The 27,776-nt window shown below is 34.6% G+C and overlaps 1 protein-coding gene across 2 annotated transcripts; it reads right to left on the bottom strand.

The window, feature by feature from the left end:
* On the bottom strand, window positions 1–26,268 carry LOC110104851 (protein S-acyltransferase 10). 2 transcript variants are annotated; one of them, XM_020834124.2, is made up of 11 exons: window positions 25,989–26,268; window positions 25,805–25,919; window positions 19,599–19,673; window positions 19,413–19,484; window positions 19,145–19,279; window positions 16,840–16,873; window positions 9,971–10,080; window positions 7,497–7,583; window positions 7,227–7,310; window positions 1,163–1,228; window positions 1–407 (listed from the first exon to the last, which is right to left on the bottom strand). In XM_020834124.2, the coding sequence occupies exons 1-11, from the start codon at window positions 26,074–26,076 to the stop codon at window positions 233–235; spliced, it is 1,041 nt and encodes a 346-aa protein (XP_020689783.1). In that variant the 5' UTR covers window positions 26,077–26,268; the 3' UTR covers window positions 1–232. The 2 variants fall into 2 exon arrangements, with proteins under 2 accessions (XP_020689783.1, XP_028556641.1); XM_028700808.1 differs by lacking the exon at window positions 25,989–26,268 and adding an exon at window positions 23,845–23,884 and having other exon boundaries at window positions 233–407; window positions 25,805–25,912.
* Window positions 26,269–27,776: the final 1,508 nt, after the last annotated feature.

The raw sequence follows: 27,776 nt of genomic DNA, 5'->3' as shown, positions 1-27,776 counted from the left end.
TGATAAATAAAAACTACATAATTACAAAATAACTAAACCAGCAAAAATTGCATCATAAGCCTTATCCCAATTACATAATTATAAATTTATAGTCTGATGCAATAAAAAAAAAAAAATCTGCAAACAAATAATAAAATTATTGAGAATAGCATAATAGCATAATGGGTTTAGAAAATCACAGAATTCACACCTTACAAGCAGACCCCAGAAAAGAACCCCAACAACTTAGGTCTCAGCAACACCTGCAAGTGAGGATATCAGTGCAGGTGTATGATCTTGCTCTCTCTTCTAGCTCCTCTAATGTGGGAACTGCTTCCAAGTTGTAGATACTATCAAAAGAGCAGCAAAAGTTATACAGGTTCCTGCAAATGCCTTTGCTGAATGGCCGAACTCTCTCAGGAATTCCCCTGCAATTTGAGATTGTCGCAGATAGAATATGTGAATTTAGAGTCATGGCCGGATATATTGAAAAAAAAAGAGAGTAAACTGCTTATAAATGGTGCATTTCATCATATATAGCTCTGTATGAGGTGAAATGATTCTGTGCAGAGTCTGGACGGAAAGTTCTAGTCTGTACTGTGAGTGTACACAGTGTGTATAATTTAATTTTTTTATACATTGTATACAAACACTGTGTACACTCACAATGTGGACGGGAACTTGCCGTCCAGACTCCGTACATAATAATTTCTCCTGTTTGAGGGCCGGTGAAAGTATTTTATGTCCATATTCAAAGACCAAAGGTGGAGTTAAATATCTGAATTTGAAAATGCATTGCTTAATCAGAAATGCAATTCGTTAGTGGCAGATTTAGAATTTTAAATGAAAAGAAAAAAAATGTATTTATTATAAATTTGTGGAGGGGGTTTAAGCTTCTATAATGCACTTAGTTACAGAGGAATTTACGAGAAAAACTTCCATATTATATATATTTCAAATATTGAGGAAGGATAGACATCCGGAACCCCTCTCTGATTCCACCACCATTCAGGTCACTATTCCTTTATTTCATATTTTAATATCTTCTTGACTCTTTTGGTGCAAATCAAGCGTATCATAAAAAATAAGAAATCTTATATCAATTATAAAAGATGCATAATGTAGTGATAAAAAAAATAGGCGAAATAGGCAATGGGAATTAAAACAAGTATCTTGCAAATACCTTAAATAGGGTATCCGCCGTCTTCTCACCAGTTCATATGTAGTCTGATTTGTTAGCACGAGAAAACTGCGCAAAGGAGATCAAACTTGAGAATATAAGGTTGATTTTAAGTTGAATCAAAATAGTAAAAATGTAAGGTTGAAGGAGAAATTCAACATAGCAATACTTTAACGAGCTATAAAATTCATCCAATTGGGTCAACGATTACTTTCTCTTAGTATTGCATCAAATATACATATAATATAGCAATTTCAAACCGAATCTAATCAAATCTTGAGGGAGCTATAATAGATTCATTATGAAGATTTTACACAGTTTTAAACAGATTTGAAGTTTTGGATATTTTACTCCTACCTTAGACTGCTTGAATGAGGACTTAAAAGCCCTAAACTGTTAAATCTTCATATTAACGATTTAAGACTTCACTGGTGACAATTTCCATTGTTGATTGCTTGGGCTAGGGTCTGGGCAGGGCTCGATGAGAACTCATGGGGAGGCCTCGTTCAATTAAATTTTGATTATGAGAGATTTTGATCTCCACCTTCCATTACAAATAAACACAAAAATTAAGCCATATAAGGATAGAAATAGCCATCCAAAAATCAATAAATATGTTTCGAATTAAATTCAATTGCAAGATATTCTCTACAATTTTGGCTCTAGAGAAATTTCCTCGCTTCTGACAATATGGTGGCTCTTGCAAAGCTCATTGTTTTTCCTCACTTGTGACAACACAGTGGCTCTTGTAAAGCTTATTGTCGGCAAACGTTGTACTTCAACCAACTAATGATGATCATGTCTTCGATTGTGCTCGCCAAGAAAGGTGTCCCACTTAATGCATTCAATGACGAAAAATGTGTTACTCATTACAAGTATCCAACCTGTCATCCATTACTACTCGCTATCAATAGGCATCATTACATCCAATGACAATGGACCTATTAATCAATACTACTTCGCAGTTGGTAGAATTGAACATACATATTGATGAAGCTGAATCAAGGATCAAAAGACCACTTTCTAAAGAGATACCTTTGCCCTCTACTCATCGTTCATCCCACACTTTTTCCTCCTCTGTTAGAGTTCATCATATTGGTTCATTTAGGAGTAAAGGATATGAATATAAGAAAAGAAAAAGGAGTTGCTAGTAGTTCTTTAGAGAAGGCTTTTAATATCTAGAAGCGAGAGCAACTTGATGGTGAAATTGCAAGGATATTTTTTTCCAGCTGAACTTACTTTCAACATCACAAGGAATCCTTATTATAAGAATGCATTCACTTTTGTATGTAAAAACAACCTTGTGGGTTATATTCCACCTGCATAGAATGCACTATGATCAAAATTGTTGGAGAGGGAGAGAGCAAATATTCAGACATTACTTGAACTAACGAAAAGAGTGTAGAAAGAAAAAGGTGTCAGTTTGGTGTGTGATGGTTGGATTGATCCTCAAAAAAGACCACTCATCAATTTAATAGTTGTTACATAGAATTACCTAATGTTTATCGAAGCTGTGAATTGTGAAGGGCAATACAAGGATAAGTATTTCATTTCCAATCTGATTAAAAAAGTGATAGTGATGATTGACCAATCAAATATTGTGCAGGTTATCACTGATAATGCACCATTAACTAGAGCTGCAATATTATTGAAAATGAAGTCATATCTTCTGGACTTCATGTGTTGTGTACACTTTAAATCTTGCACTAAAAAATACATGTGCAGCCAACAATATATAGGCTAATGAAGTCATCTATACTAAATGTCATTGGATAACAGTTGTTGCTGATGACATTGTTCTGATAAAAAATTTCATAATGAACCACTCAATGAGACTATCCATCTTTATTGATTTCTCATATTTAAGAATGTTAGCTGTTGCTGAAACTCATTTTGCCTATGTAATAATCATGTTAAGAAGATTCAATCAAATAAAAAATGTTCTTCAATCTATAATAATTAATGAGTGATCTTGCTATCTGGAAGATGATGTTAGGAAGGCAAGATACGTAAAAGAAAAGATTTTAGATAATTTGTGGTGGGATAATATCGATTATATTTTGAATTTTACTGATCCAATTTATGATATGTTGAAAGAGGCTGACACTGATAAATCAAGTCAACATTTGATTTATGAGATGTGAGACTCTGTGTTAGCTAAAGTGAAAGAAATCATATACAGACATGAAAGAAAGACGCAAGATGGAGACTTGAGTTTTTGGAGCGGTGTCTATACTATTCTTGAGGATAGGTGGAGCAAAAGTAACACACCACTTCATTATTTGACTAACTCATTAAATCTAAGGCAAATTTGAATATATCTTTTAAATTAATTTTTAATTTGTTGGCTAATGAATTAATAATTTTACTTTTTTATATTCTTTGAAGAAATTCAAGTAAAGAATGGCTTCAAGAAGATCCTCAACGTATCTCACCACAAAATGATATAGAGATTTCAAATATAAGAAAGATATGTTTGAAACATTATTATCCAAATGAGGAGGAGAAGAGATTAATATAGAACTTGCAAAGTTCTATGGATATTTAGAGGACTTTGGTGATCAAGAATCTTTGGTTGATAGATGGAGGATGGATCCAAAGATGTGATGGTTGATTCATGGAATTTTAGCACCATTACTTCAAATAATAGAAATAAAACTTCTTAGTTAAGTTTCACCCTCCTCTTGTCGTGAGAGAAATTGAAGCACATATTCATTCAATCGATGAAGAGGAATAAAATTACTCCACAATAGGCTGAAGATTTAATTTATGTGCATACAAATCTTTGTCTTCTATCAAGAAAGACCCTACTTTATATGACAGGTGATAACAAGATGTGAGATGTTGCTAGAGATGAGTTTAAGTCCCTTGATGATATGGAAATATTGGAGATTGCAAATCTTTCCCTTAATGAACCAGAGTTGGAAGCAATGATATTCAATAATGATGATATTGAAGGCCAAAGATAAACCTCTGAAGCTAATCATATTATTCCATTTACTGATTAGTTGAAGCTTTAATGTTTGCTACTGTAGTAAATGGTTATTTACTTATTTTGGTGGTTGTACTAAACATTTTGTACTAAATATTTTATATTATAAGCTAGACAAGTTTTCATGACATTCATTTATTATTGTTTGATATTTCTAATATGATGTTATCTTCATTTCTATACACTATATTAAAAAAATTGTAATGTCGTATCCACGTCATACCAGTGTTCTAGATTTAAAAAAAAAAACTGCGTCTTGTGTCTGTGTCGTGTGCGTGTCTAATTCACCGTGTCCGTGTGCGTGCATCATAGTTTATAAACCCTGCAAGATCCTTGTTGATATTGGTCCTCAAATCTTCATTCAATCATGCCCTATCGTATCGTGATCCTTTTTATGTATGTTGATTACATTCTTCTGACTAGAAATGAAATACTTGATGTCGGGGAAATAAAATAATGTCTGCATAAGAAGTTCATTACTAAAAATTTAAGGCATCCAAAACCATTTCTCAGCATCAAGTTTGCATATCACAATTGTTTATCTCATAAAAAAATGCCACAAACCATATTGAGAAGACTAGGCTTTTCGAGTACAAAATACTGACTCTACCATGGATACTCAAAAGGCATCCATTGACAATGAATTGAAGAAACTTCATACCACCAACATCTAGTTAGTAAGCATATCTTTCATATTATCCCTGACCTTATATATCCGTTATTGCCGACATAGTCAGTTAGAACATTCAAAACTCAAGGAAGAGACATTGGAAGTCTTAAAATTTAAATATAAATTAAGAAATGTCTGAGAAAATGTCTAACTTATCAAAAACACAACCTTTTAAAGATTGATGCTTATTTTGATGTTGACTATAATGGATTCAATAAAAACTGAAATTCTACTTCCAGATATTGCGTTAGGGGAAATCTTATTTCGTGGCGAAGAGCAAATTGTGTCGAAGAAATACAGAGCTGTCACATTTTATCAATGAAATGATATAGATTAAAACTCTAATAGAAGAATTGGGCTTCCTTATAACTCAGTTTATGATCTTTAATTGTGATAACAACAACAACATCAAGCCTTTATCCCATTACATGGGGTTGGCTACATGAATCTTTTTTCTCCATTGAGTCTTATTAAGAGTCATATTCTCATTTAAATCTAATAAAGAAATGTCATTTCTAATATTGTCTAACCAAGTCTTTTTAGGTCTACCTCTACTTTTTCTTAACATGAGTCAAATCTAATACATCTACTCTCCTAACCGGATCATCAGAAGGCGGCCATTTTATGTGATCAAACCATCAAAGGCGATTATCTCTAATCTTATCTTCCACTGGAGGCTGGAGCTACTCCAACCTTTTCACGTATATGCTCGTTTTATATCCTGTCTCTAAGAGTAAAGCCACGCATCCACTTGAACATCCTCATCTCTAAACACTTAATATTATATTTCTCTTTTAATGACCAACATTTTGCACCATAAAGCACTGAAGGTTTCACCACCATCTTATAAAATTTTCCTTTAAGTTTGAGGGGGACTTTTCTATCACACAAGATGCCCGATGTATTCCTCCACTTCAACCATCCAACTTGAATTCTACTAATAATATCCCCATCTATTTCATCATCACTCTGAATAATAGACCCAAGATATCTAAATCGTGTAGTCTTATCAATGGCTCGATCGTCCAAAGTCGCAATCCCCCAACTAGATCTATTAGTACTAAAATACAATCTATATTTGGTTTTAGATCTACCCAAAAGGAAAACCTTTAAACTCTAATGTTGACCTCCATAATTCAAGTTTAGCTTCAACTCCCTCTCTAGTCTTATCAGTAAGAAAAATATCATTAGCAAAAAGCATAAACCATGGTAAAACCTCTTGCAAATGTCTGATGAGAACATTCATGACTAAACATAAAAGATGTGATCATTAAATATGATAATCATATAAAAATTTGCATTGCTTGAAACCATATTTTTCATGAAAGAATAACAAATTGAAGTGAATTTTCACTTCGTCAGAGATCTGATCCCCCAAAAAAAGATCACTCATCACATTTCCAGTAAAAATAATTAACATATATTTTACCAAGGCTTTAAGACCACTCTGTTTCCCCAATCTTTACAATAATCATTAACTCCTTCATAAATATGCTCCATTGAGGAAAACATTATTACGTACGGAGTTCATACGGGATAATTGTCCGTATTTGCTGAGTATTTGTAAATACTCAGCAAATGAAAAACTACTCACAAAATTCGTGAGTATACTCAGCAAATACTCACAACTGAATATTTGCTGAGTATTTACAACTCAGTAAATCCAAACAGTTCTCCTGTCCGGACTCCGCACGTAATAATTTCTCCAATTGAGGGGGAGTACTATTATAAATATTTTACAAAATTAGAAAGATTCAAATTTTCATTATATTACCTCCTACAAAAATATATTCTCAAATTTGAGAATATTCTCTTCTTTAATTTTCATTATTTCTTTCATATTTTATTACATGTATTTTCTTACATATTGAAACTCGTGTTATTGTTAAAATCAATGAAGAAAATTTTGTTATTCCACTGTCTCTCATTTTATTTGGACCATCATAAAGATTAAATTTATCCTAACTATTTTGAGTTTGCTTTATGGTTTCATTCATTCTTGTTTGTTCCATTCATTCTTGTTAAATATTGAGTTTTGCATGAGGTGTTAAACTTGGGGTCATGACATTTTTTTTTAATAATTTCTATCCATTTTTCCATAAGACTATCCCTTTTCTTCTAAATCCGTTAAGATTTTTTTTAATCTACATGAGAGTATATTCTAACCTTTCTGTATTTTTCCAAACTACCCAAATTTATTTTCAACAAATATTACCTTTACTAAATGCTAGTCCAAATAGACTCATTACTTGTATACAAATAGAATTTTAGATCTTGTTTATTTTGCATCCTATACTATTATAACAAGTATGATAACTCAATTCAGCACAGGAATAAATTTAATCACATACTAAAAGTGTCAAAAAGCCAAAAAAAATTAATTTAATGAAAAAAAAAGAACTCACGTATGAAAAAGCAGCAGCAGAAGAAGAAAGATGAAGCAAAGTGATAATCCTATAAACAAGACCACCACAATCATAATCTTCCACCTACGAAACACATTGCAAGCGAACATTAATCAGTATAGCAGATTAACTGTAAACTGTCGCTTACTACAAAATCTGAAATAAGCCTGTGATTTCATACCATCATAAAAAAGGCGACAAAAATCTAACATTGTCTTATTCCTACAATTTGAGAAAAATTGAGAGAGAAATGCATGAAATATTCCATACCAAACATTCATCAAGTCTGATCTAAGGAAGGAGATGTACAATACTCCTGACCATATGCATACAATTGTCTCAGCAAAAATGTACCACCTGAAAGTAGAATCTGTTAGGAATATCATCTAAACAATGTTGGAAAGAACATATAAAAAATTATAAATAAGTTGAATGAATGCAAACAAAGATTTCAATTTCCGTCTCTCCAAAAAAACATACAATAGGTGCAAACTTGTCAAAATGGGTCAAACTCTGTGAAATAGGTCGAATCAAGGTTATAGTAAGACCATCTAGGCTAACATAATCCGATCACATAGGTCAAGCTCTAGTCTACAATCGGGTTGTAAGAGAATCAACTATATCAAGTTAGACCACATATATGTTGTGGTAATCATAGATACATTTTAGGTAAAATGTGTTAAAATGAGGACTATATACCTATTTGATCTAGTCAAAAACTGTGAACTAAGAGCCTAGCCCCCTAGCCCACTTCCATATTTGAAGGAGATTTATTTGTGCGGGCTTTCTGATTGCCAATATCAGTGGATCGGAATCATCCAGGGCCAAATTAAAGGACCAAAATAACATAAGGGAAGCATCAGAGTTCATCCAATCACTAGGTATAGTAGGAACTAAGAAACTCTTAAATTTCAAAAATTTAAACATAGATTTTTAGCTAAAATTGCTGGTGATGACATCAAAATGCCTAAACAACCGTTGAAGTTAAGGATTTAATAATACTAATACGAGTAAACCAATAATTGACGAACAGGTTACAACATCTAAAAAGGGAAGAAGGCTTTTAGCATATGAATAAAAGCAGCAACAACTTTTGGTATACGGGTTAGAAAGGCTGCATAATGAAATAAAAAAAATATCCATCGCTAAGTACATATTAAAAGTTACGTAAATAAGGAAATCTATATGGTGCCTGTATCAACCATTCTAATTATTTCTTCAAAACTATAAGTTAATTTTGATTTGCAGTCTTTTCCCTGGTTTAAAGAAGATTTCAAATCATCTGTTTTTCAAATACCTCATTGAAGTTTTCACGAATAACTAACCACACAATGGTACTACATTGGTTTAGATGCACTAAGTCATGAACTCCTTGTGTAGTCACACGTGCAAACAAGTCACATGAACTCCAATAATTCTTGTGGTACATTTTTTTTTCAAAATTTCAACTTTTGCATCCATGTTAACACCATGAGCACTAGGATCAGAACTTTAAACTCATTACCTCCTTTAAAATCATCATGTGGAATGCCAAAATCAAGGACGTTAACAGATTGTAGATAACTAAGCTTAAGCACAATGCTGAAACAACACAGCAAACCTCATTTCTGGTAAAACTGGTATTGAAACTTCAGTTGAAAGGAAAAAAAAGGGTTTTCAAAGTTTCAGCCTTTATCAATAAAAACAAAAAGTTGGCTTAAATGAATCTCATGGTTCATGCTCGCACAACACATAGAAGCAGTACTTTTGTTAACTAATGCACACAACTCTATATTATATAAATGCACAATATTGAATATACATTTATACCCACTTTACTAGCTAAAAATGAGCCATAATATGATATTCCAACAAATAAAACACGACATGCAAAATTAATAATAAAATACAATCAAAATATATGATTACATTACAAAAATAAGTAGGTACAAAAAAAATTAAATCAAAGGACTGTAGGAGAAGTCGAGGCCTCAAAGGAGCTATGATTTCCATGTAAAAAGGCACTCAGACCGCACTTTGATGGTGTTATATGCATTAAGCGCATCATATGATGGATAAAAAATTCTGTGCAAAGTAATGTTAGAAAAAAAATTAGAGCAGGGCCTGGGTGCACATTAGAAAGTGCAATGGGTCATTCCAAAGAGAGCCAAAGCGACAGCTTTGCATTAACACCGTGCTTTGCCATGTGCAAGCATGACAGGGGCAATGCACTCCACACATGAAGCACGGTCTAACAATGCTGGTTTTGATGAAATGAATGTGAATGGAAAAATGAAATTAAAGCTATAGCAGGTGGATTATGAAACTAAACAATTGATTTGAAACTAGAATTACTTTTCCTTTCATCCAATAGTGTTAAGTGTTGCATGAAATGGATCATCCAATAGTGTTAAGTGTGCATGAAATGGAAAATGATTCTGAATTGCTTTTGATTTCCCACTCCTTACTTTCCTTTCAGTTAATATGAGCTGCTTCTCATTTCATACCCTTATTTCCCTTTCATCCAACAGTGTTAAGCGTTGAATGAAGTGGAAAAATATGTTATGCTGCTACTCATTTCTTAACCCTAGCTTTCCTTTCATTCAACAGAGAAGAGTGTCCAACGAATTAAAAAAAAAAAAGTGCGTCCAACGAATTAAAAAAGTGTCAGAGAACAATTATAAGTATTCATTAAATCTAACCTCAGCAATCAAAGCTAATAATGAAAAATCAAATTTTCTATCAATGAAAAAGAACAAGCTCACCAAAATCGACAATGATTCCCTTTGCCAATGCATGTCCCAAGCCAAACACAATGATGATCAAACTGAAGGACACATTTGTTACAATCATGGCAATGCTTTGCACGTGGAGGCTGCAAAAAGAGTCAAGAACCTTAAATCTAGACAAGTAATTGCTTTACGAGGAACAATACAACAAAATGTCACAGATCATAGCCAAGGTCAATCTTTTTTTAGAGAGAATATATACTTCCATGCCTTGCCGATGGCTATACAACTAAAAAGATGAAATGAAAAGTATGTGCAACTACTTTCACTAAAAAGTTTCAAACTGGAATGGCACAGCATGAGTGAAAAATCATCATCTTGATCACCATCAATAGCCTTATCCCAACTATTTCTAGTTTCCATTAAAAGTGATCATCATTAGCAAAGCATACATGTAACAGTTGTAATAATAACGTATAATCATGGTACTGTCCTGGAATACACATATGATGGCAATTACACTAAAAGTAGTACAATGAAATTATGAGGAATTTCTGAAGAACGATAGCAGCAATATGTTAAGGGAGCAATTCAAAAGCAAAGGATTAATAAAATTTTAGATCCCACACATTAAGGAAAAATAGAGCCAAAAATAGTGTTTCAACTTAGATCCCCAAAAGTCATATATAATCATAATCATTAACATTATCTAGACTGTTTGGGAACAATGTTATGAATCATTATTTTCCATTCGCTTAGATTGAATATTTTCTGAGATGTTAAACATATTCTTTGAAATTATTGTAAACGATCAATGGAAGAGATTAATAAAATTTTAGGCCCCACACATTTAGGAAACCATATAGAACCAAAAATAGTGTTTCAACTTAGATCCCCAAAGCCATATATAATCATAATCATTAACATTATCTTGACTATTTGGGGACAATGTTAAGAATCATTATTTTCCATTCACTTAGATTGAATATTTTTTGAGATGTTAAACATTTTTTTTTCTAATCTTTTAACATTAACTCTATAGTTCGTTGTGTATGTCCAAACCATCTAAATCTAGTTTTGGTCAACTTATCTTCAATAGGTGTCATTCCAAAGTCCAAACTTTAAGTTAATAAAATCATTCTTTAATTTATTATTCATAGTTTTCCCACACATCCATCTTTACATTCGAATTTCTATAACACTCAATTTAAATATCAATGACTTTTTATAGCCCAAACTTTGAATCCAAACTACATTGTCGGCCTAATTGTGGTTTTGTAAAATATATAATTACGAATTCATTCGGGACGATTGTAGATTGTTGTAAAAGTGATTATAAAGCTGTTACGAGGGAATTAACTTTTTTTTTAAGTTGCGGTTGGAAGCAAAAATAATTCTTTTATGAAGAAATTGGACAACAATTTTCTTACATTAACCAAACTCTAGCAAACATTATCATAACAAGTATATACACACCATAATTTTTTTAAAAAAATAACAAAAGGTACAAGCCAAATGTTAGAGTGGTAGGCAGTGCTCAGAAAAGCAAAGCACTAGGAAAGATGTCTCAAATAGAACTCAAGCATATATGATATCCTCTTATCCCATAACTCATGAGGCACTCCAATTTAGCAATCCTAGATATTATATCATCATTATTTTACATAATAAATAAATAATATTTAACCCATCACAAATAGGTATCAACACATATTTTAATAGTATTAAATGAGAATTTAAATCATACCCACTAAAATTATATATCAACTCTTTTTTCCTATAAATTTTAAGGCCTTTTTCTTTTAAAAATTTCCTCCATTGTTCTAATTTTTCACTTATTCTAATAAAAATCTCACTAACAAAAACTATTTCATCTACAAAAAGTATACAACAGGTAACTCGAATTGAACATCTTTTGTATATATCTCCAAAATCAATGCAAGGAGATATGGACTCAGCATTGATCCTTGATGTAAACCGATGGTAATTTGGAACTCTTGGGTTCACAACTATTTCCAATACTAGTTAGCGCTCCAAAAATATCTTTAATAACATCAGCATATATTGGCCAAATACTTCTTAACTTAAGCAAACCAAATAAATTCACATGATACTCAATCATATCGCTTCTTCAGATCAACAAAAATCATAGAAGATTATTTCTTTATTCTATATACTTAATCACTAATTCTTAACACAAAAATCACAACCAAAGTAAATACTTCAGCAAGAAATTAAATTAATTCTTCAAAATTAATACAATTTTCTATGCTTCTCTTCCATTACTCTCTCCCATATCTTTATCATATGACTCAAAAAGTTTGATTTCTATATAATTAGCACAATCTTAAGTATAACTTTTGCTCTTATTAGTATTAACATGATTCTCTAATCATTCGGCATCTCTTAATTTTCAAAATTCTATTGAAAATATGTATTAATCAAATCGCTTAAATATCCCTCATAATTCTCCAAATCTCAATAGATATCTCATTTGGACGTAAAGTAATACCTTCACGTGCCTTTTTCAGAGCCAACTCTCCATTTTTTTAAATCAATCTATAATATACTTCACTATGTACTTTGAAAATAATTTTATCCTTAAAACGCTCATTTAAGGATTTCTCAATGTATCATTTTCTCTTTCCTTAGTATGGAAACCTATTATATAAATCAAAAAAATTTGCAACTATTGCATTATTCACAACATTCTTTACAAAACTTCTAGCTTTCTTATGATTATTAGAAGCCGGAATATTTGCACCCTTTAAAAGGGTATTTTGGTCTCAGATGACTGAAGAAGAAGCATTTTGGTTAACAACAAAATTAGTATGAAGGTTTACGCATCACATATGAGATCTAGGTCCATATACAAAACTGAAGTAATTCAAACTCGGACCCTATAATTGCACAAAGAACGCCATTAAGCTGAATCACATGAGACCTTTCATGTGAGAACTTATTTAAAAAATGTAATTCAAATACATTTCTAATCCAAACAGATAAATCATATGACAATGGAAGAAGGGGTGGACATAGCAATTACAGATGGGATTAAAATATATTTTCACTGTCATCTGAAAAAAAAGTAAAGTTCAACCAGATATATTATTCTAACAAGAAAAATCTCAAAAGTCATGGACTCCATTAAAAATGACCTAAATAGAATCAGAAGTAATTTACCAGAATGCCAATATAAAAGACAAAAACCCAATAGCTAGGGGTGTCAATTTCGGGTCATGGATTTGGTTTGGGTCGAACCCAAAAATGACCCGACACTATTCGGGTCAACTCGAACCCGACCCGTTTTTAAAATGGGTCGGTTTTTCGGACCCGAACCCCACACGACCCGAATGACCCGGTGCCAACAAAAAAATCTAGGTTTTTGGACCAAAAATGGGTCAATCTCCGCTTTTCGGGTAAAAAACGGGTCAATCTCGGGTTACCGAGTCAAAACAGGTTTTCAGGTAAAAACGGATCAGTTTAGGGTCAATTTCAGGTCAAACGCTCAACCCAAACCCGACCCGATTTTTTGAAATGGGTCGAATTGTTGAACACAACCCGTTTTGGGTTCGGGTTGACCCTAACCCGAAATTTTCGGGTCGGGTTCGAGTCGAATTTTTTGGTCGTGTTAAATATTGACACCCTTATCAATAGCTAAGACAAGCCTAATTATGATAATGATGAAATTGCTAACAACAGGCTATCCTTATGATTATGATTCTACTATAATGAAATTCAAGCTACAGTGTCAGTTGCTATCTTAACAATGTTGGCAATTATTCTTAAATCTTAATTCTTCTTAAATCTTAATTCTTAAGTATGGCAAACTGCATAATTAAAATCAAACAATTTTGTAAAGTCAATCCATTAACGCCACTTAGTGCCGTCATTCGTGGTCCCACGCATGCATAATCTAGTAATGCATCTATCGCAATGATTCGATCTACAATATTACCAGCTAAAAATAAGATTAATTATCACATCCAAACGTCAAACAAAAAGGTGCGATCTTGACATGAACATTTTAGACAATTTGCTACCGTGCTGTAGATTTAAGAGTTGTAATGTGCAAAATTAAGAACAGTACCAGCAACCTGTACCCAATTCACGAAAGAAATAAAGAGCTGAAAAATAGCAAACAAGAAAAAAAGCCTTCCCTAAAACCTTAAAAACATGATATTAGTATTCCAGAGACGATATCACCATCGAGCACCAAATTGGTAAAAGCATGAAATGATTCCAGAAAAGAAACAAAACAAAAGATTGTGTGAAAATCTGAGAAATTGCACACCGATCAAATTATGAGTCCAAATGGAAAGGTCATAAAAATGGGTGTCATCATCCTTTTCAATCATATGGGAAAAAAAATCAAAGAGAGAGAAAAATGAAATACATATTTTGCCTGCATTGAGACTTCCAGGTCGTCATAAGTTTTAGGGAAAAAAATTGTGAAAATAAACTTCCCAATGCAGAATCAAGGCGGATAGAGCAAACACCCTCAAGAGTCCACGTTGAAAGAAGCAGATGGACTGGCCGTTCTGATTGAGAGGGAATTAGGAAGTTTTCTAATCAAGAGGGAGCTGTTTAGGAAGGTTCATAATCAAAGGGGAATTATTTAGGAAAATTTTAATTATAATTGGGAGGAAATTACTTAGGGCAAGAGGTCTAATTTGAATTCAAATATGAGAGTGAATTATTTAAGAAAACAGGGCTGATTTGAGAGGGAATTAGGGGAGCATATTTTAGGCTAAGAATAGGGTGATTTCAGGATTATGTTTTGAGTTTGCTGAAATTAGAATTTCTTAGGGTATGAGGGCTCTAGCCGTCAATTAGGGATTTGGGAGAGCCGGATATTCCTCTCCAATTGAAGATCCAAATGTATCTTGCTATTTTCTTTCATATATCTAGCGATACAAATAATTTTTGTGTATTTTTCTTCCTATTTTCTTATTATCGTTTGCTGATTTCGAGGAAATTGTATCAACTTCCTATCAAATTGATATCATAGAATATTTTTGGAACCTATGGTGGAAAGGAAAGTTGATGCCATGGAAGAGCGTTTTAAAGAAAAAGTTAGCTAACTCAAATCGACATCTGAGGACAGAATGTCATCAATTGAGGAAAAGTTATCTAACCAAGAAGGAATAATAAAGAAGGTTTTGGATGTTGGCAATTATTCTTAAATCTTAATTCTTAAGTATGGCAAACTGCATAATTAAAATCAAACAATTTTGTAAAGTCAATCCATTAAAGCCACTTAGTGCCGTCATTCGTGGTCCCACGCATGCATAATCTAGTAATGCATCTATCGCAATGATTCGATCTACAATATTACCAGCTAAAAATAAGATTAATTATCACATCCAAACGTCAAACCAAAAGGTGCGATCTTGACATGAACATTTTAGACAATTTGCTACCGTGCTGTAGATTTAAGAGTTGTAATGTGCAAAATTAAGAACAGTACCAGCAACCTGTACCCAATTCACGAAAGAAATAAAGAGCTGAAAAATAGCAAACAAGAAAAAAAGCCTTCCCTAAAACCTTAAAAACATGATATTAGTATTCCAGAGACGATATCACCATCGAGCACCAAATTGGTAAAAGCATGAAATGATTCCAGAAAAGAAACAAAACAAAAGATTGTGTGAAAATCTAAGGAGAAATTGCACACCGATCAAATTATGAGTCCAAATGGGAAGGTCATAAAAATGGGTGTCATCATCCTTTTCAATCATATGGGAAAAAAAATCAAAGAGAGAAAAAAATGAAATACATATTTTGCCTGCATTGAGACTTCCAGGTCGTCATAAGTTTTAGGGAAAAAAATTGTGAAAATAAACATCCCAATGCAGAATCAAGGCGGATAGAGCAAACACCCTCAAGAGTCCACGTTGAAAGAAGCAGATGGACTGGCCGTTCTGATTGAGAGGGAATTAAGAAGTTTTCTAATCAAGAGGGAGCTGTTTAGGAAGGTTCATAATCAAAGGGGAATTATTTAGGAAAATTTTAATTATAATTGGGAGGAAATTATTTAGGGCAAGAGGTCTAATTTGAATTCAAATATGAGATTTGAATTCAAATATGATAGTGAATTATTTAGGAAAACATGGCTGATTTGGGAGGGAATTATGGGAGCCTATTTTAGGCTAAGAATAGGGTGATTTCAGGATTATGTTTTGAGTTTGCTGAAATTAGAATTTCTTAGGTTATGAGGGCTCTAGCCGTCAATTAGGGATTTGGGAGAGCCGGATATTCCTCTCCAATTGAAGATTCAAATGTATCTTGCTATTTTCTTTCATATATCTAGCGATAAAAATAATTTTTGTGTATTTTTCTTCTTAATTTCTTATTATCGTTTGCTGATTTCGAGGAAATTGTATCAACTTCCTATCAAAATGATATCATAGAATATTTTTGGAACCTATGGCGGAAAGGAAAGTTGATGCCATGGAAGAGCGTTTTAAAGGAAAAGTTAGTTAACTCAAATCGACATTTGAGGACAGAATGTCATCAATTGAGGAAAAGTTATCTAACCAAGAAGGAATAATAAAGAAGGTTTTGGATCTTCACGTCAAAGACATTATCAGCATCAACGTTATTCAATTCCTATCAAGCAAAAATATCAACAAAGCATGAACAATTTTGCTAGAGTAGTTGTTGAATCTAATGCAAAATTTAGTTTAATAAGATTCCAAAGCCTTTATAGTCAATCTCAAGTGAACAAGAATTTCAAAAGATCATTCATTTCCAAACTTTTTTTTTTTTTGGTTTTTGCAATAAGCCAATTATGTTTTTGTTATTGTGCATAAATTTCTTTCCAATAGATATCGCCACCAATTGACAATGGAATGAATTAAAATTTTACATATCAAACTTTTGAACTTCGCAATGCCACATACCTGGATGAGATTACAGTACAAGCAAGTCCAACTCCTGTGAAAGATGGAGAGAAAAAAATTACGGTAAGCCACCATTATGTTTGTAGGATAGCAAATTAGCAACGCAAACAAGCCCCTGCTAGTTAATCTAGAGAATATTTCACGACCGTATCATTCAACCACTAAAAGCCAAGCATGCCACATGGCTGCATTGCAGAATGCATTCTTCTACAACTACAAATTATTAATATTAACATTTCCATTTCATCCACATTCAATCTAAGGTTTTAGTGGCAATGTAATAAAAATGATTAACATTCAGACTATAATCGCTGCAAATAAAAATTGACTAGAAATGAAGTGACTACACAGGAACTCCAACAATATATCAAAGCTTATATTTTAGGTCGGGCTACCTTCAAGGCAACCTGATAATATTCAATGGCCAGTTTTACAGTTTTAATTTCTACCGTTACTTTAATGGACAGATATTACTGATGACATTGTAGGGACTGTGGACCTTTGACGACAACTTTGGTTTATATACTATTTTCCAATATATATATATATACTACTTGCCGAATAATTGCTTGACCCAACAGCTTAACAGGCCAACCACTAGCATATCAACACCATATTTATAATATACCAGATTATGACACCTTAACTGATTATCTGTGTTAGAAGGAAAATTATTGTGTGCACTTGGCATGCAATTGCAAAGAACTATCTGCATGAAGCTCTGCATGGTTGCATGCATAATATCATTTGAATATTTTGTATACTAAAATAAATAGCAATACACAATAATAAACAGGTCAAACGCGTGTAACTGTGTTTGGCTCAAATAAAAATATTGTGTTAGAGCTCAGCAAATCAACCAACACTCTATCAATAACCTAAACATTCCAAATCAATTGAGTTTCATCCAACAAAAAATTACCAAAGAGCTCACTCACTGTAGGCACCAACATGATAGTCTTCCAAACTTGCTCGATCATGGCAGAGCTTGCTTGATATTTTGTGACTCACTTAAGTTCAGCTATTTATTCATTTGTCACTGATACCATTTCATAGGGATAGCAGACTACTTAGAGGACAACGTACACGTTATTCTACTTTCTAGGGGTTTATCAGACCAAAATATTAAGTCTGCGTGCAAGGCCAACCAACTAGTACATCAACTCCAACATAAATTTTACATGTGAAAGCAAGAGCAAGACTAAACTCAATACTTTCACATGCATTAAGCTAGATAAAACATGATCATACATATGTTATATTAAAACCCTAGCATGTAGTGAAATATGTATTTTCTTCTTTAATATAATAACTTCAAATAAATTAAATTCATTAAATTATAATAAAACAAATGAATTTATTTCCAAACATTACAATCTCAAAGTACATTAATCGTTTGAGTATAATCTAAAACTGAATATATGGAATATAATTTTAGTAATAATAGATCTAGTGAGTGGATTGAGGCTTTGGGTGATAAAAGTTATTAATAAGAGTACATGTTTTAGATATCTTGGGTCTATTGTTCAGAGTGATGATGAAATTGATGGGGATATTATTAGTAGAATTCAAAGAAATGTATCGAGCTTGTTGTGTGATACAAAAGTCCCTCTCAAACTTAAGGGAAAATTCTATAAGATGGTAGTGAGACATGCTATGTTTTATGATGCAGAATGTTGGCCATTAAAAGAGAAGCATAATATTAAGTGTTTCAGAGATGAGGATACTCAGGTGGATGAGTGTCTTTACTCTTAGAGATAGGATACAAAATTAGCATATACTTGAAAAGGTTGGAGTAGCTACAATAGAAGATAAGATTAGAGAGAATCGTCTTTGATGGTTTGGTCACATAAAACAGCGGCCTTTTGATGACTCAGTTAGAAAAGTATATGTATTATATTTGACTTATGTTAAGAAAGGTTGAGGTAGACCTAAAAAGACTTGGATAAAAAATATTAAAAATGACATTTCTTTATTAGATTTAGATGAGAATTTGACTCTTAATAGGACACAATGGAGAAAAATTATTCATGTAGCCGACCCCACAGTGGGATAAAGACTTGTTGTTGTTGTAGATAAATTTATACCCAATCATTTCATGCAATCAATTTTATGAATCCATGCCTTCTGAAAATATATCAAAACAAATGAAAATATGCATATATCAAACCCACATTTCTATGAAGTACGAGACGGAAATGCTATAAAATTGCGAGGAAATTGTCAAAGAACATTAATATATTGGCCTCAATTATTAATTTCAATTTGCAGAAGAATCAGACAAATGTGAAGGAAAGTTTTCAACCTGCTAGATGATCCAGGAGGATACAATTCCATGACCAGCTTCAACCAATATGAGGAATTCATTCGAGGGTTATTTCTGCCCAACTGGCTGTTATTCAGGGAAGAAATCAAGGTCCCATTTCTTGAAGCATGTTGCCTTTGCTTGATCACCAGAATGATGCATAAGTTTAGTGCAGAATTGAAATGAACATAAAATTTTGACTGATGCACGAGAGAATGAAAAATGCTCAAATTTACATAAATTCAGACAAAACTCAAGCTAGTCTTACATTGAATTTCTTGATGAATTTACATGAGTTGTATGCATCTCACTTCCAGCAGCCATTGCATCAATGACATACCTAACATAAAAAATGGTAGCAAAGTCTAAAAGTTTTCAGTAAAAGGCATTTTATTTGTAGAAAACGTCGTATGATTTTAACTAAACAAATATATAAACTAAAGCATTTATTTACCCCGGAGAGGAAAATGCAGTAATAAAATATTGAACTAGTGTAGCTAAAACCAGTAACAAGTATGCTCCCATATACCTGAAAGTTAGAGAGGAAATAATATAAGAGTAACCCAAGAGGGAAAAAATACTTAAAATTAAACTGCTATAATGCAGTCCAGATGAAAGAAAACATTTAGCAGAAGAAACCATACCACAAAAAATTAAAAAAATAAAATTTTAAATGAGATTATTTAGTTAGAAAAAATCATTCGAAAAGCTAATTGTAGACATGTAATTTCAGTGAAAGTAATTATCAATGCTTGCAATAGCCAAGTGTAGTGTCAAGTGATTTCAATATGAGTAGCTATATAGTGTAATAGTCTGGAATGAGAATACCAAAATGACAAGTAACAAGAAATGTTTCTGTAAAACAGTATTTCTGTAATTTGGTATCAAATGATATTGTGTTCTCTTCTTCCCCCTCTATATATATTTCTATTTACTATTATATTAGATAATGTTATTACTGTAATAAGAAACAAAAAGGTCTCAATAGTACTATAATAACAGAAGTAGTACTACAATAGTGATAGGCAACGTGGGGGTGGTAATGTGTCCTACGTCTTATTGCGTTCAGCTCTTTCAAGCTCTGCATCAGTCATCCCCAACAACCGAGAACCTCGACTCTGACGAGCTAATAGAAATAGCAGCATCATCAAGAGAGTGATATGGCCAAATGACAGTGACATTGAACGTAGGAGATGTGTGACAGTCTGTCGGTAAAGCAACAGTGTAGGCATTGTCATTTATCTTGGCAATAATAGGCACGGGGCCAATTTTATGGCTTGTGAGCTTTGAGTAGGTGCCCCAAGGAAAACGTTCATGACGTAGTCTGATCATAACAAGGTCGCCCACATTAAATAGTTGTTGTCGCCGGTGATCATCCGCAACAGCCTTGTAGCGTTGATTGGAGTCGATCAAGTGTTGGCGAACCTCCACGAGCATTTGCGCATACTGGTTAGTAAATGTGGCAGTGGTCGCTGACTTGCATTTGGGCAACACAGTAATATCCAATGCTAAGTTGGGTAACTTAGTGTAAACAATACTAAAAGGGGACTTACCGGTGGAACGGTTTGTCATGGCATTATAGGCAAATTCGGCCTGGCTTAGCATATCTTCCCATTGCTTGAGATGTTCTTGGACTAGGCATCGAAGCATGTTCCCTAAGGTGCGGTTAACAACTTCTTTTTGACCATCAGATTGGGGATGGTAAGCTGAGCTTAAATGCAAATGAAGGCCCAAACGTTTCCAAAGCTCGCGCCAAAAGTGGCTTATAAACTTCACATCTCTATCAGACATTAGACTCCAGGGCAAGCCATGTAATCGAACAATTTGATGAAAGAAAATATTGGCAATGTAAAGGGCTTTAGATGTTTTCTTACAAAATATGAAATGTGCCAACTAGATTGTCAATCAGCTCATCAATCTGAGGCACCGAACATATGTACTTGTCAGCTCATCAATCAGAAACTCGTAGTTCAGATTTCTTACCATATCTGATCTACTCAATCAACTTCGGATATTCTGCATCTAATTTTTGAGCTTCATGAATCTTTTCTTCTAAAAAAGGTTGAATGATCATCTAAGTCACTATACCATAATCTCAATCAGAAGAAAAAAATCACCTCTAACTACAATCTCTCCATATCTCGTATCAAATACTCATCAGAAGTGAGCTGCATACATGATAATCCAGAAAACTCCCTGCTCAAAGCGTATGCCACCACATTAGCCTTACCAGGCTGATTATGAATAGTCAAATCATAATCCTTGATCAACTTTATTATCCACGCACATACACCATGTCCCGTCTTTTTTTTGGAACAACCAATGCAAGAATGACACACGGACTAAGGCTGGTCTGCATAAGCTTCTTGGACAATAGATCGTCAATGATTTGCTGCAAATTTTTATGTTCTTGCAGACTTAATCAGTATTGCTCCCGGTGTGAAATATTTCTGATGTTGTATGTCTTGTAGGGATGGAAACTTGGCAGGTAGCTCATTTAGCAAAGTATCTCTGAAATGATCTATGAGAAGTTGTATTTCTTCATCAACCTTCTTTTGAGTACATTGATTGTTCTGTTTGACAACAAATAGGGAAAATCGAGGAACAGGCGCTCACCAACAATGTAGTAATGTGGTCCCAAAAACTATATGCATTACTACTAAGCATGTAATGTTAAGTTGTTTGGGGCTTAGGCTCATTTGAACTAGGTAGCAATCGCAGTCGACGCCCTTCCCAGTCGAAGTAATAAACATTAGCTCTACAGTCATAACTTGCGCATACATCGAATTGTCATGGCCTGCCCAAAATGAGGTGGCAAACATCCATGTCCAAGATGTCACATAAGACATCACATATGTATTTCTTGCATATAGAGAGGTTATTAGGCACATTTTAGTAACTACAATCTCCATCCCTATTTTTACCCAACTTATTTTTATAGGTGTGCGGGTTTTTGATCATCTTGAGTTGAAGCTTTGAACAACTGAACAGGAGATCACATTCTCAATGCATCTATTGTCAATGAGAAGTTCACAGACCTTTCCATTGATGGTAATCATGGTACAACACGTCCAGAAGATAGCATTGTGTTGAGAATTAGATGTCTATCGAGAGGGAACTAGAACCTTCTCCATGACACAAATTAGTGGGATCCTCAGTCTCTTCCTCTCCTTTTAATTCTTGATTAATTGTATCTCCGCCCTCTTCCATCTCCATATGATGGGATTGTGGTCATTGTGGACATTCATTGGACTTGTGGCCAAGCTAGAAGCAACGAAAACATTTGAGTTAGATGGCCTTGCATACAGGTTCTCCTTGGCTGTCGGCATTGGCTTGGTCTAAAACTTGCCGTCAGGATTAGTTTGGCTACCAGAAGGAACAACTGGGCTCGATTGGCTTGTCGTATTGGGTGTCTTGCCAATAGGTGGATTGTGTTTAGGGGTTGTTGTCGAGTGTTCCTGAAAATGCCGCCGATTGTAAGTATTCTTGAATTGTCTCTGTTGTTGCATCTCCGCCTTTAATGCCAAGTTGATAGCCTGGGATAACGACCAAACTGAGTTCAACTCCAATTTGTCTTGTATACTATCCTTGAGACTACCAATGTAGCAAGCGACCAGTTGATTGGGAGTCTCATTAAGGTTGTTTCTCGCACTCAACCTATGGAATTCTTTAGTGTCCTCGCTTACGGATCAATTGCCTTGTATACAATGTTGGTACATCATATATAAAATTTGCTCAAAATCTGTATGTAAGAATTGTGCTCTTAGTAATTGATTCATCCTCTGCCAGCTGCACACACGACCCTTTCCTTCTCATTGTCTTGAATGCAAAAGTTGTGCCCACCAAGCACTTGCACCACCCTTCAGCCTACAAGTAACACATTTCACTTATTTATCAGTATCGATCTCCATGTATTTGAAGTTCTCAACAGTTTTTCCTAGTCCAAGTAATATTCTATATGTAAGTGCCTATCGAAAAATGGAACATCTAACTTAACTTTAAATTCTATGAAGTGTTATTGGTGATGCTCAGGAAGACAATGACAGAAACATCTCCGATGTGTTCCACTATACTCATCCTCTTCATCCGATTCAAACATTCCCACCTCACGAAATTGCCGAGTATTATCTTCGGAGTCCGAACTTGCAATATTCTGCAATTGTTCTCTATGCACAATTCGGTTGACGGACATTTCTCTGCGGATGCCCGGTATGGTTGTCGGTGCAGTCGCTCGGTGAGTGGGATGAGGTGGATTCCTCACCTGTTTTAAATGAAGGTCACGACAAATTTTGATGGAGAAGCGCCTGAAATCCACAAACAGTTCTTCGAACTTCCAAACAAGGTTTCCTGTTTTTCTCACAAAATTTGAAGGCTCCGATCATTGTCGATAGCCGGTTCCTTGCCACGATCTACCATGAATCCAAGAAATAGGCTCTAATACCAACCTAATGTAATCGCTGGAATGACAATAGCATAATGAAAAGCAACAAGAAATGTTTCTGTAAAACAGTATTTTGGAATTTGGCATCTTCAAATGATATTGTGTTCCCTTCTTCCCCCTTTATATATATTTCTATTTACTATTATATTAGATAATGCTATTACTGTGATAATAAACATAAAGGTAGGAATGTACTATAATAACAAAAATAGTACTACTATATTAATAGATAACGTAGGGGTGATAATGCGTCATGCACCTTATTGTGTTCTGCTCTTCCAAGCTTTGCATCATTATAACTTCATTCCATAAAAGCAACAGTGTTACAATCTGCTCTAAAGTCTAACATGGGCAACATTAAATGCAATGAAGATGCACATGTAAGAAAGAAGACAAGAGCTCAAACTGGTAGCAGTCAATTCAGATCCAACTCAATGGTGGCAATCAAATATGAGATTGCAGAAGGATATGGAAGATTTTGAAGAAGTACCTTATTAGATTCTAATTAAAACACTGGTTATGTGAATTGTTTTGAAACATAATGCAAAAAAAAAAAGTACAGGACTTTTTGTATTTATCTTCAAGGGGAAAAATACAAAACATAGTTGAGTTCAATTAAGTCAAGCACGCAATTTTATAATGTACATAACATATAATTATATGTGTATAGAAACGATGAAGAAATTTCAATGATATGATTATTACTCAAAAATCAATTGCATGGCCTATTTACAAAGACAAATAAGGTGCACATTAACATAAAGAAACCTATTATGCTGAAGCAAGCAAAATGATAGATACAAGAACAAAGAGGTATTGAGGTAGGAACATGAAAAAAGAGTGCAAATAAAATACAAAAAGGGTAGGGGTGGAGAAGATGGATCAGAATAGCAAATCAAAATCATCAAAACTGAAACATGAAACGCATAATTCGCGCAAATTTATCAAATTCCAATTTCTAAACAAAATTAGCTCTAACCCTAAATTAGACAACAACAACAAAACTACACTATATGAAGAGAAGAGAACAATTAAAAGCCTTCAATATCAGCACCATAGAAATTTCAAAAATAGAGTGCCGCAGGCACACAAAGTATTAAAAGATAATAGAAAAAAACTGAATGATTCAACAAAAATAATAGACCTATGACCAGATAATCATAATATTAAAATTAAGAAACAAAAATAGGACATGCCACTAAGGTGCATGAATCTATTCATTAATGGTCTAGTTTAAACTTTAAAGGAAGAACTCCTAACTGCATTTGCTTCAAGAAGCACGCTTTTGTATACTTCAAACAATACAATTTATATGAAACTTTAATATTGCTCGCAAGAGTTTCAAATCCTGCAGACCAACCTTAGTTTGAACAAGCTCAATAATCAATATTAGACGTTCTTTCAAATTCTACAACATATAAAATAGCATCCACAACACAAACTACAATCACTTTAACTCAGATTCAGATTCTCTCCCGTTAGACAGCAATTGTAAAATGTGCAATTACAAAATCCCAGACATTCTGTACATTTTGGATGTCCATGATTGATTCTAGAAAACTGCCTCAAAACCATTATAATTTTGAAGTAGCTTTCAAGATTCAATCCTGGCAATATGAAATGCATTAACTGTCCAATATTACTAATTGCAAGTTGAGCAGTTGGTATGATAATTGGAGAAGATCCAAATCCCTCGAACTCCATAGAAAATATCATACATGTATATAACTTTTGAATGATATACCATCACTTATCACTTGGTACTACTATCATCCCATAAGAACACAAGGCAGATATTCCAAAATAAGCTATAAATTCTAAATTTGTGACATAAAAGAGCTCAATCGCAGGATAGTAACCTTTAAAGCAGCAATACTTCAAATCTAGGAGGCTACAGCATCTATAACCGCACCAAGAGGCCCGTAGGAGTTTCAATCGCACCTATTGTTCATTCTAAACTACTGAAAAAAATATCAATTGCTGAGCTGTAAGGATACAAGAACGAAGGAGTTCTTCACGACCTCCAATCAAAATTTAAATAGTCATGAACAGTGAAAGAAATGAATTGGGGTATGCATTATCTTGGTATAAAATCAGAGCTTCCTCCGCGTGCAAAAAGGAAAGAAGAGAGAACAACAGTGGATTCAAAGCAACAAAGAAGTAAAAGGGGGCAGGAAAAGGAAAATGTAAAGCACACTCAAGGAAAGGGCAAAGAGTACCAGGGCATCTCACGAGTCTTCCGTATCAAATCAGTATCCAATAGATAAAGGACGCCTACGAAGACCACGTGAAGGAGCACAAGCACTGCCTTCAAACCAAGCGACGATCTCCTCGCTGGAATCCCAAGCCTAGGTTAGATAAATACCCGAAAAATGAAAGATGCAAGGAAGAAATCAGGCGAACCGCGATCGGAGAGGCAAGGGAAGTTCCGGAAGCATCGGCCCAAGAGCCGATCCCAAAATCCTCGCACGGTCTCGCAGGCCGCCATCATCGCAGTGGAGACATTCGCGTGTACGGCGGCGTCGAACAAAGAAACAGAGGGATGGTGAGAGAAGAAGATGGGCGGAGGGAAAGTGGGAAGACCGGAGGTCGGGGATCTATTCTCCGTCGTCAGCGGATCGCCGCCGAATCCCTATTGCGAGTTTCAGGATGAGATGCCCGCGCGTTAATAGTGGGAAATAATATTTAGTCACAGCTATTTGACACGTGGTGTCGGTCGCTTGAAAAAGCACAAATTTGCGTCGGGACGCCCTCGCTTATGGTTTTTTGTTTTTTTCTTAAGAGCTTTAACCAAATTTTTTAAAAATATATATTATTTTAATGATTTATAAATCTACGACATTAATATTAATATTTTACATAATTATAAAAAAAGTATTTTTTTTATGATTGTGATTTTTAAAGGGATTTTTGGCATGGTGATTTGTTGGAGAAAATTATTTTTAAGAAGTGTTGCGTAATGGAGTATTCGTGGCGGTAGAGAAATATATAGTTTAACGTCTTAGCGTTATACGAAGATCTAGCACACAATCAGATAAGAGAGAGAGTGTAGGGTTCATAAGAGACACTAAAGTTTTTTATGTGAAACTCCTAAAAATGGGGAAAAACCACGGGGCATGACCTAGTTTTAATGAATCCACTAGTATTTGCAGTCGATTACAAATGAGGTCCTTCCTTGGGAGAAGACCTTGGCTTGATGGTACAAATATACATCATATTGAGCGCATTACATGATGGAAGTTACAATATAGATATGTTTGTTTGGTCAGCACGACCATAATCGATAGGATAGAGGTCAGAAAGACCGTTGTCTGGTAATGGAGGTCGGAATGACCATAGTTAGTAGGAGACATGGGGTCCGAAAAAACTTAGTAGAAGGACGGTATTCCAGGAGAACTCTAGGCATCATGTGGTAGCTTGACAGAAGTCCGGGCCTCAGGTGATGATTTAGTAGAAGTCTGGGCATCAGATGGTGGTCTGGCATAAGTCCGGGCGTCAAGTGGTGATCAATTGAAAGTCCGGGCCTCATGTGGTGGTTCGGCAAAAACTCGGGCATCAGGTAGTCGTCCGACAAAAGTCCGGGCATCAGGTGGTGGTCCAATAGAAGTTTGGGCCTCATGTGGTGGTCCGGCAGAGCAACGACGTCAGGCGGTGGTCCGGCGGAGGTGAGGGCCTCACGTGATGGTCCGGAGGAGCTCAGGGCCTTAGGTGGTGGTCTGATAGAGCAATGACGTCAAGTGGTGGTCCGACGAAGGTGAGGGTCTGAAGTGGTGGTATGGCAGAGCTCATGGCCTCAGGTGGTGGTCCGGTGGAGTTCAGGGCCTCAGGTGGTGGTCCGGGAGAGCAACGATGTCAGGCGGTGGTCCAGTGGAAGTCCGACGGTGGTCGAGGAGCTTCTTCCTTCTCTTCCTTCTCTTTTTCCTTCTTCTCTTCTTGCTTCGGCTCCCCTTTTCAAGAGGAATGAGGGGCCTATTTATAGATATCTGGAATGGCATGCCCCGTAAATAGGTGAGAGATCAAGGGTAAATGGGGAGTGGTTGGATGGACGGCCGATATTGAATCCCTTGATCATATACTGTTTATCAAACATTTGAAGATCTTAATAATGTTAGAATTTTGCGATCTTAGGCTCGTTGGATTCGTCTCGTTGAGGCGCTCGATTCGACTATAAGCACGTCATGTTTGGAAACC

Source organism: Dendrobium catenatum, unplaced genomic scaffold, assembly GCF_001605985.2.
Source record: "Dendrobium catenatum unplaced genomic scaffold, ASM160598v2 fragScaff_scaffold_1595, whole genome shotgun sequence".
Taxonomy (NCBI): Eukaryota; Viridiplantae; Streptophyta; class Magnoliopsida; order Asparagales; family Orchidaceae; genus Dendrobium; species Dendrobium catenatum.
Note: the sequence above shows the minus strand (reverse complement) of the source record. Positions and strands in the feature narration are given on the sequence as shown.